Source organism: Anas platyrhynchos, chromosome 3 (genome assembly GCF_047663525.1).
Source record: "Anas platyrhynchos isolate ZD024472 breed Pekin duck chromosome 3, IASCAAS_PekinDuck_T2T, whole genome shotgun sequence".
Taxonomy (NCBI): domain Eukaryota; kingdom Metazoa; phylum Chordata; class Aves; order Anseriformes; family Anatidae; genus Anas; species Anas platyrhynchos.
The window spans coordinates 87,917,860-87,927,709 of record NC_092589.1 but is presented as its reverse complement, the minus strand read 5'-3'; the positions used below and the strand labels follow the sequence as shown (position 1 = coordinate 87,927,709).

The following is a 9,850-nucleotide window of genomic DNA, read 5'->3' as shown; positions in this document are numbered from 1 at the left end:
TGCTCTGGATGGCTCCAGGACCAAGCGTAGACAACTGGATTGAGCACTTTTACTTTCTGTCCCTGGTATTTTTGTCAGCCAAGTCCTTTGCAGTGGCATGCTGTGTAGTCTGCTCATCTAAATACCTACTCATTGGGAACCTGAATGAGACCAGCAAGTGGGCCTGATGTTGATCAGCAGTTTGTTGGATGGTTAGTAGTGGTTTGCAGTCCCTACCCAACTGCTTTTGGCTCTAGACCCGAACAGAGAGGCAAGGATTGTGACAGAGGTTGTGACAGCCTCTCTAAAACACATCATATGCAACTTCCACTGCCTAGTCACACAGATGACGTGTCTCCTGCTCCATTCCCAAGTGTTGTGACTTCCTGTCAGAAAATGCATTTACACCCCTCAATTAATTAAGCTGAGGTAACCAAAAGTTGCCGTTCCCCTCTTCTTTTCCCAGAAATCCGGACGTATGTTTGAGCACTAGTTCCAGAAAAAATAAAATCCTTCAGAGTTGTTGTCGTAAGATTGTTTCTATTATTTATATGGCTTTAATAGAAGAAAATTTCTTGGTACTGCTCTTCTAAAAAATCAGGCTATTTATGTAAATGCCTGAACATGAGCTTAGGAGGCTAACTTTAGGCACTCAGTTCAGAAAATCACCACCGTAGGGAGAAGGTGCACCAGCCTCCCAGTGCCGTGACATGGTGGCCCCAGGGCCACACCCCCCAAGCAGCACGTATTAGCACATCCCACTATATTTAGCAAAATGTGCCCGGCTGCTCCTAAGAGGTCACTGAATAAACCTTGATAACAAAGTTGGCCTGGCTCCTCTGGGGCTTGTAGCTTCCCACTGGGCAATAGAGATCGTTAAGAAGTTTTAATTATATAATTCCCTTTTGCATAGTGTTGCGGCAGATAAGATTGCAAGCGTGTGTCAGCCTTTCCATTATAAATTTCAGGTCCCGAGGCATTAGTCATCCAGAGTAAGTGCTCATGTGGAGATGAAACAACGTGGAATCATTTTGATACTAAATAAACAGAGATAATTCAACTAGTTAAAGAGCACGTAGCTTAAAGGTCCTGCAGAAATCCCAGCCTCCTCCTTGCACTCCTGCAGGAACAGGAGCTGCTCAGGGGGATTGGGAGCCACCTATTTCAGCAGGTGAGGCAAGCTCCGGCAGCGCTGAATCTCCTTCCCTCTCTTTTTCCACAAAGCATCTGTGAATATCTATGCATAACATTACTGTCACGTTGATGAGAATGAACCCAGGAGATTTGCATGAACGTGCTCAGAGGGATCTTCATTTGGTAGTACAAACATCAAGGGCAGATCGCATACTTCAGTTCCTGCACAGCCCAGTTTTCTTAGTAAAAATGGAAAACGTCTGTGGAAAATGAAAGACAGCCATCTACAAGTATTTAATTTTTTGCTGCTGTTTCAGATTTTGTTAAAACCGGACAACAAACCACATGTCTCTTTCAACCCTGAGAAAGTTCTCTACCAAATATTTAATACAAATAAGTTAAGACAGCACAAGTTGTTTCTGGGTCTTTGTGGCAGCTGACACACTTATAAAGCACATATAAAGCATCTCCGCTGAATACCTCGCTGTTTATTTCAAGGAAAACTTTCCTCTGCTGTTGCTGGTGCACAGGGAGCTGCATCTGTAGCTGAACCTCACAGGCAGCCTTGAGAAGAGAGTTATTTCTTAATATAGCTCTAATGATTGAGAAACTTTTTTGTTAGACTGATATATCACAAGACACACTACTCCTATTTTACTTCTCCATTAGCTATCAAACAAGTATTGATCGCAGAGGAACAAGAGCACCTATTCTGCAATATGCTTTATGAAGCAATACTGTAAATTCAGTCATCTCATTTGGTGTTTTTAACAATTATATTTAGGAAGTTTTAAATCAGGTATCTCTAAACCTCCAAGCCTCCTGTTTTCTTTTCCGTGGTAGCTTCTTCCAAATTCTGCTATATGTAAAGCTTATAAATCATTTGATCTTCCTTGATCACTCCTTTCCTGTTTATTTCCACGACCACCAGATATCATTTTGTCTTCCTGCAACCAGCAAAGATTTGACAAGACAGGGGACAGACAGTTTCTCCAGAAAAATTTGGTTGTAACAGTAAAATATTGCAGAAGAATAGGAAAGATAATTACAAACAGGAGAAGAAAGATCCTTACCTTTCTGAAAGTTCAGATTGGTGGGCTGGAAACTCATAGACAGAAGCACTTTAGAAAAGGACAGAGTCATCCATCTTCAGCAGTTTTCCCTAGACTCTGCAGGCTATCTGCAATGGGAGAGAATATTTTGGTCACAGGCAGTGGCAGTCCCAGTGAAGCTGAGACCAGGACTGTCAGGCTGGGGACTGCACAGGAGACAGACTTCTCTCAAGTCCCTCATCCGTCCTACAAGTGAATTGAGCTTCCCACAACACAGGGATCTTGACCACATAGCTGTTGCAGGGAGGAATGTACCTTATTGAGAAAACGGAGAAAAAGCCTGTGATCAGTTCGCCTAATAGAAAACTTGTGACCAATAAGAATAAATGTTGAAAAATATTGAGACAAGACCAAAATGTATCTGACAGCTTGTCAGCACTGCCCACTGAGCTTGAAGTCCTGAATACTCACATTGAGAAAACCAGCACAGCACAGCCAAGGGATCCTTCTCAGGCTATGTTTCTGGACTAGCCATTATTTTTCCAGCAGATCTGACTGAGTACTGTAAAAAATAAGTGAAAGGGCTCAGGCAAGTTAGATTAAAAGGTGTTATTATTAAAAGGAACTTAAAAAAAAAAATCACAAGTATGCACATGAAAGTTATGTTGGTTCTGACTTACTCATCACCTACACACCTCACTTAGGGTCAAGTCAGGTTGATCAGATTAATTTCACGTGTCTTTGGTTCATGCTGGCAACGGTGAAGCTCAACCTCCAGCTCTTTCATTTGTAATGAAATGGGGAAAGAATGGGAGAATAAGGAAGTATAGGTTCCAAAAGATGCCAAAATAAATTCAGCATGCCTGCTTCTTGTTCAGAGCAGCAATACCCAATGTAAGCAACATTAGAAAAAGTGGTATTTTTACTCTAGGATTGGGAAGAAAAATAATAATAAAATTAAAAAAAAAAAAAAGGAAAGGAAAGAAAAGAAAAAAAAAGCATAGATAAGATCATACACTTAAGAGATCTCTGGTGTTTTCCTCTGAGTTTGTGAACATTTTTTTCATGCTGTCTTTTAGGAAGCTGGTGCTGTGATATTGTGTATTATTAGTCATCAGACTTCTACTGGGGAAATGTTTGTGTGTGCCAGGCCTCTTGGGTTTATACATACCTTCAGCAGCCAAGAAAATACAGCCCGGGGCACAGTTCTAGGAGTAGATAGTCCTGAGCCATCTTCCTGATGGAGAAAGTAAAACATGGTCTGTATGTCTGGAGTCCCAGAAAGGGATGTTTAAACTAGAAAAACAATTCTTTGGATTTAATTTTGATGTTTCATCTGTCTGATTACAATTCAAATATCCACTTCTCTTACAGTAGCATGAATTATTTTTCTGTTCTGCCAAAGCTGGCACACTAGTAAGCTTTCCTTGTTAAGCTTAAAACTATGCAAGCTTAACAAGTTAAATAATGAAAAATAGAGTGGCAGAGATGGCATACACATCGCCTATCCAGCAGAAGGCATTCTCTGTATTTTCGGGGTGACATTTGGAATAATCCAGCTCAGTGGAGCCCAGGACAGTGTTCTCTGTCCTCAGCTCCAAGAGGCTTTCCCATCTTTGCAAGTGTAACATCGCCAAAATCATAGCTACCATTCCCAATAACATGAAAAACTAAAAGTAAAGGTTATGTGAACTAGTGGTTCCCGTTTTGGGAAACAGAAAATACTCTGCACATAAATCAGAACCAGGGCTGCAGTAAGGTAGCAATATTGCATATCAGCTTAATGCCTAGTTCCAGAAAATACTGATAAAAGGGCAGTAACCACTGGCTGAACAGAGGACAGGCATTTCCCTGCTCACCTTCAGTGGCCCATGGGCTGCTCCCACCACTGTGGATCTCCTACAGGGGCATCAGCCCAGCACCAGGACCACGATCCCCTCTGTTACAAGAGTGGCCAAGCCAGGCACGTTGTTGTTTAAACAGCGATTCCCTTGCCCTCATTGTTGGCCTTCAGTGCTAAACATTTCCCTCGTGCCTGGCTTTGCTTTGACTTCCGAAACAGCTTTTTGTCGGCAGGCAGCTTCTGGCTGAGTCGCAGTAACACCAGCAGGCTCCGTCTATAAATCCAGGTGACGTTGCTGCACAAAGACCTCTCTGCTGGCTTGCTTTGTGCTGCTCCCCAGCAAAGCTGCTGCAACAGCACCGCTCACAGCTGCTGAGCCGCAAGAGCAAGGAGGGCTGCATGCTCTGCTAGGTCGCACACAGAAATGCACGCTTCACTGCCTACCCTGTTCACAGGATCCTTATAATTTATGCTATTTTAAAACAGATTCCCATACCCCAAACACTGCATAGAGACTACCATTGAGGGGTATTTTCCCTCACACACCTTTTAAAGATCTTTTATTCTGCTCAAGTTCTTAGGGTACTGCCTCTTCCCTTCCTGGTTGCCTCGAGTTTACAAGCATATTCTGGTTCTCCAGGAGAGCAATGAAAAGTTCTCAAACAATTTAATCCAAAGGAGGCTTAAAATAGCACTGTCACGGGAAGCTAGATTTTTGTGTTCACTGTCACATTTTGGAAGACTGACTGTTTCTTTGAGACAATGGTTTATTTTTTTTTAGAAGCTTTATTTGTTGCACAGACATCAGACTAACAAGGACATAGAGGGGAAACAGATGAGTGTTTGTTATTGTAGACGGCAGCAACAGATGGAGACACTGACTGGAATTCTGAGATTCCACCCCTGACATGTGCCTCTCACCTCCCTGGACTATTAAAAAAAAAAAGCTCCACACATGGAATCGCAGTGATCTCAGAGAACAATGCAATATATGCTGTGAGAATGGCATTTCCAAAATACACCCTTCTGGGATATGGCCCAATATTTCATTTCCACCTCAGAATGTGGGATAAGATTCAAACACTTTTGAACGCTGCCCCTGCCAGTTATCTGGATTGTTTGCCTTCAGACAACCAAGACAAGTTCAAGCACACACAATGAAGCGCAGGTAGGTAGCAACTTGACAGCAAGACTACAAAGGTACGTTGTGCTTAGGAACATAAAACCTAGCTGGGATGCTCAGCTAACACTGGCTCTCAGAAATGCTCTTCCTCAGTAATTGCAGTAAGAGGCATGAGGGCAGCTTTTAAGCGATTCTCATGTCACCCACCAACTTAAAGATGCTTCCTAGAAGCAGCTTTTTTTATACCAGGCATTCCCACTAACAGCATTAGCTACTTCACATATAACAGTTGTTCCTAAATACACAATAACAGCCAATAGTTACTCCTGGTTATCCCTGGGAAATCTCCCAGCAGCTGGAGTTGTTAGCAAAGATGCAGAGTAATTATCAAATCCTCAACATTAACTTCCATGTAGATTTAGTCTAATTCTAATAATTCATTTCCAGATTAATTTGCTCCACTAAAGCAAGAAGATAAAATTCCTGTAATAAAGTCAAGGTATTATTTTCTCATGAGGATTCAAGGCATTTAACTCACCTTCAAAGCACTAACATACTCACAATTCAGCAGTCTGCATACTGATCAACTCAACGTACATTTCCTGGAAGTAAAATCACTATAACAGAGAATACTCAGTACAGACCACACCACCTCAAAGCAACATAAGAACTGCTTTATTGATTGCAGTTAACATGTTACAATTAAATTATGATTTCAAGCATTAAGCCAGGTGCTTATAGTAAATATAAGCTGCCATCATAGTCACATGGAATTGGACGAAGAGATGCTAGTCACTGGGACATCTTGAACTGGAGTCATTTCTGCTTCTTGGGCATTGAAGCTACCATCAGCTCATAAAGAACGTACCCTGTTCCTGAAGAAAGAAACAAAAATAGATTTTCAAAATGCTAAGAAGAACTTATTTCAAGTCAGCTATCCCTTCCCAGTTTGTTCCCATAGAAATACTAACAATAAGCAATTCGTGTTTTAGTAAAAAAAATAAAAATTAAATCTCTCCATAGACCATACAAAAAAACAAAGGCATAGAAATAAAGAAAAAAGTAGGGAGAGGGATGTTTGCAGAAACTAGGTAGATGATAATAAAGCAATGGTTACTCATTCTTAAGGTAAATGAACAGAAAATCCCTTGGATATCAGAATAGTTAATTACAGACTATTACAAAGCCATGTAACAAGCAACAAAGAAGTTGCTTGTTACATATAAATATAGGCAGTACCATGAAGTTTGGATATATTCTGCTAAATTTCACAGCACGTGAAACCTCACTGAGAAAACCGGTATATGTATGTGTTATAACTACATTTTACTCCTTTTCAGAGTAAGTTTTCTTAGTTATTTGTGCTTTGTCTAACATTTTTACATGAATTCTGAAGGAGTACTCAGTACATGATACTACTAGTCAGGGTGGGAGGAAGGTTTCAGATGAGAAGCCAAATTTGAGAAAACAAATACAGAGTAGGTCCAAAGTTTTTTCTTCTCTACATACATTTTGCATATTCTAAAGAACAAACTTAAGAAGACAAATAACTAATTTACAGAGGAAGTGTCAGACATGTTGGAGATAATACCAAAAAAGTATTTTAGTATTAGCAGGTTGGAAATTGTAGTAAATCGTAAATGTTTTAGTATTAGCCTTACCAACCACCGTGAGACCCATGGTGACTCTATACAGCAGCCCATCCATTGCACCACCTTTAAGATACACTGGGAGGCCATTATCCTCCTAATGGAAACAAGGGACAAAATGAAACTATTTAAATACAGTTCTTCCAATATTGTGTTAACGTAACTAGAATTACCTGGAACAAGGATTATTTCACAAAATTCTCTTCACTACCCACGAAAGACTGAAAATTTTTAAAACCTCATTTAGATTCAGCCTCGTCTTTCAAGTTTTCACTCTGCTATCAGGTGAACCACTTGCTATGCAGGTGTAGTAACGGTGTGCACGTTCATTTCTAAAACAGTGACCAGCATACGCTTGAACACTTGAGACACTGGCTGCCAGCCCCTTCAGGCCCACAGGTTACAATTTCCACCCCTAGGAACTTCCCATCAGCCTCCAGAACAGTCAGGCCTCACTATAAGGAACAGGAGAGGCAAGGGGAGGAGCCTCTCTGTACTGTTCCTGCTATCATACAGGAAACTGTTCTGCTCGACCTGAAGCAAAACTCCCTGGACACCGGATCCACGTGATCTTAACCCTTGCTGGCATGTTTATGCTGCTCTGGAATTCCAGCCTGCCCCTACTGCTGGTGATACACAGCTCTGTCCAGCTGAACTTGCTGCTGCACAAGAAAGGAACTAGAGAAAGAAACAATTCTTGGCCAGACAGGTATAACGTGTAGAAATCACCAGCTAGCAGAAACAGAATCTCTGACCTTCCCCATCATCAACATCCTCATTCTCCCTAGCTGTCAGTGAACACTGTGCTCTTCAGGCAGTGTCCCATCAAAAATGGCCTTCTCTTTCAGGTGAAAGGAAAGCAACAAGACACAAAAACTATTAAAATGTTAAACTATTGACACATTTCCCCCTTTCATGTTCCTAAGTTCAGTCTCATCTACCCTCAATATGAAACTATTGCTCCAGGTTAAGGCACATAGTTATGAGTATGCTCTTAAGTATCCACTGCTTCTGGATTTGCAGAACCACTAGTTCTCACTAGGTGGCCTACCAATCAGGACAAAACGCATTCAGAAATGATTTTTAAAGATTCAGTATTTTTCTAGGAGGAAATCCAGTTCTCTAAGACTTTCTGCGTTTTCATAACTGGAAAATAGCTAGAAAATAAAATAATGTCACATCCTCATTATGGGGCTCAAAGACAACATACGTGCATGATTAAGTTTGATTTTTTAGTATAGTTCTGTCCTCTCTTGATCTTTATTTGTTCATAGTACCTATTTCTCCTGTTCATTTCAGAGTATTCTGTCATATCTTTGTACAGTACCAACTATACATAGAAACTTTACTCTTTATAAACAATATATATGCAATTACAATCTACCAAAACCTTGCTATTCTACAAGGTGATACAGCATTCACTCAATACCTGGAAAAGCTTCTGCTTCTCAGGAACTCTGTTTTCAAGCTGCCTGCGTGAAGCAGTGCTTATGGTCCTCTGGGAAATTTGACGAAGGCTCTAAAATAAAAGATAAACAGCATTTTAGGAACAGTGGATTTTTTCAGCTATAACCACAATGGGATGGAAGTGAAGGGGGCAGCTTCAGGGAAAAGAAAAAAAATAAAATAAAAGGTTCACCACAAAACACTGATTTGAAATTCAGTAAATCTTCCAAGAGGATACTTAATGGATGGATTGACTGGCTACCTAAAAAGGAAAAACTCAAAACAACTACTTTCAGTAAGAAACAATGGATTTACAGGTCTGCACCATACAAGTCTGCAGGTCTTCTATATTAGCACCCTTTGGGGGGAAATATCTCATCCTCAGACCTCAGTTTTAGGCACCATTTGCTGTGACTGCCCCCTGACTTTTAAATACAGCACTGGGGGCTGTATTTAGGACAGGTGTGTTGGTGCAGAAGAGCATCTTCTCTTGCAGCTGCAGCTCAGCAGCTTGCACAAGAGCTGACTGCCCTTCAGAGGGCTGCAGAAGGCAGTGTTACCTGCACAGCTCACAGATGCTCAGCCAGGATGAGCAATTCCTGCTGTGGAACTGCAGAGGTGCTCAGGACAGGCCACCACAATGAAATCCTTCTGGTGGCTCAAGGTCTGCCACGTCTCAAAATAAAGACTCAGCTGAATCTTTCAGTCATCTCTATGCTTTCAACAGTGTTCCCCAAAAAGAGAAGGATCTCCCTCTTCCCCCACGAAGTAACACCACCACCCCTACAACGACCACCGCTGCCAGGGGGCAGGCAGAGGGATGATGCCGGCCCTCCCCTCGCCTCCCACCCCACACAAACACACACCACAACCTCTCCCTTTTAAAAACAGTAAAGTCACAGCAGCGGCCTAGATCCAGCGAGGAAGCCGCGGTCCCTCCAAGCGCTGGGGGCCGCTCACCAGGTGGGGCGAGCGGGACGGGACCCCAAATGGCAGTGGGACCTCCACCTGCAGCTCGCCCCCAGCGCCCAGGGGAGCCCCCTGCCCCTTCCCCCGTGCCGTGCCGGGCCCCTCACCAGCAGGCTCCGCCACATCGCGGCTCTTGGTCCCGTCACCTCCCGGCAGCAGCGGCAAGGGCAGCGGAAGGGGAGGCGGCCCCGGCGGGAAGCGGCCGGGCCCTCAGCGCCGCCCCGCAGCGCACAAAATGGCGGCCGCCGGCGCTTGGGGGTGGGAGGGGGAAGGTGATGGAGCCGAGGGTTTCCTCGGTCTCCTCTAGGTCAAAGCTGGCCCTCGGTGAAATTATCGCTGCAGGCCAGCACCGAGGAAGATTTTGTTAAAAAATTTTGGACCTGCAGAGGGTCGGAAGGGTGGCCTGGGAGAGTACCATACTGACACTATAAACATCCTGAAGGGTGCCCCATCCCTGGAGGTGTTCAAGGCCAGGTTGGGTGGGGCTTTGGGCAACCTGGTCAGGTGGGAGGTGACCCTGCACATGGCCAGGGATAGAATTAAACAATCGTTAAGGTCCTTTCCAACCCAAATCTTTCCAGGAGTCTATGATTCAATGATGCTACTGCAGGCAAGGTGCTGAGCTAGCCTCAGCTGTGCTCAGTCCCAGTCAAGT

General features: G+C 43.1%; 1 protein-coding gene across 1 annotated transcript; it reads right to left on the bottom strand.

The window, feature by feature from the left end:
* Window positions 1–5,784: 5,784 nt before the first annotated feature.
* On the bottom strand, window positions 5,785–9,455 carry COX7A2 (cytochrome c oxidase subunit 7A2). Its single transcript, XM_005028847.6, has 4 exons — window positions 9,303–9,455; window positions 8,210–8,299; window positions 6,793–6,877; window positions 5,785–6,006 (listed from the first exon to the last, which is right to left on the bottom strand). The coding sequence occupies exons 1-4, from the start codon at window positions 9,318–9,320 to the stop codon at window positions 5,948–5,950; spliced, it is 252 nt and encodes an 83-aa protein (XP_005028904.1). The 5' UTR covers window positions 9,321–9,455; the 3' UTR covers window positions 5,785–5,947.
* Between the last annotated feature and the right edge of the window lie 395 nt (window positions 9,456–9,850).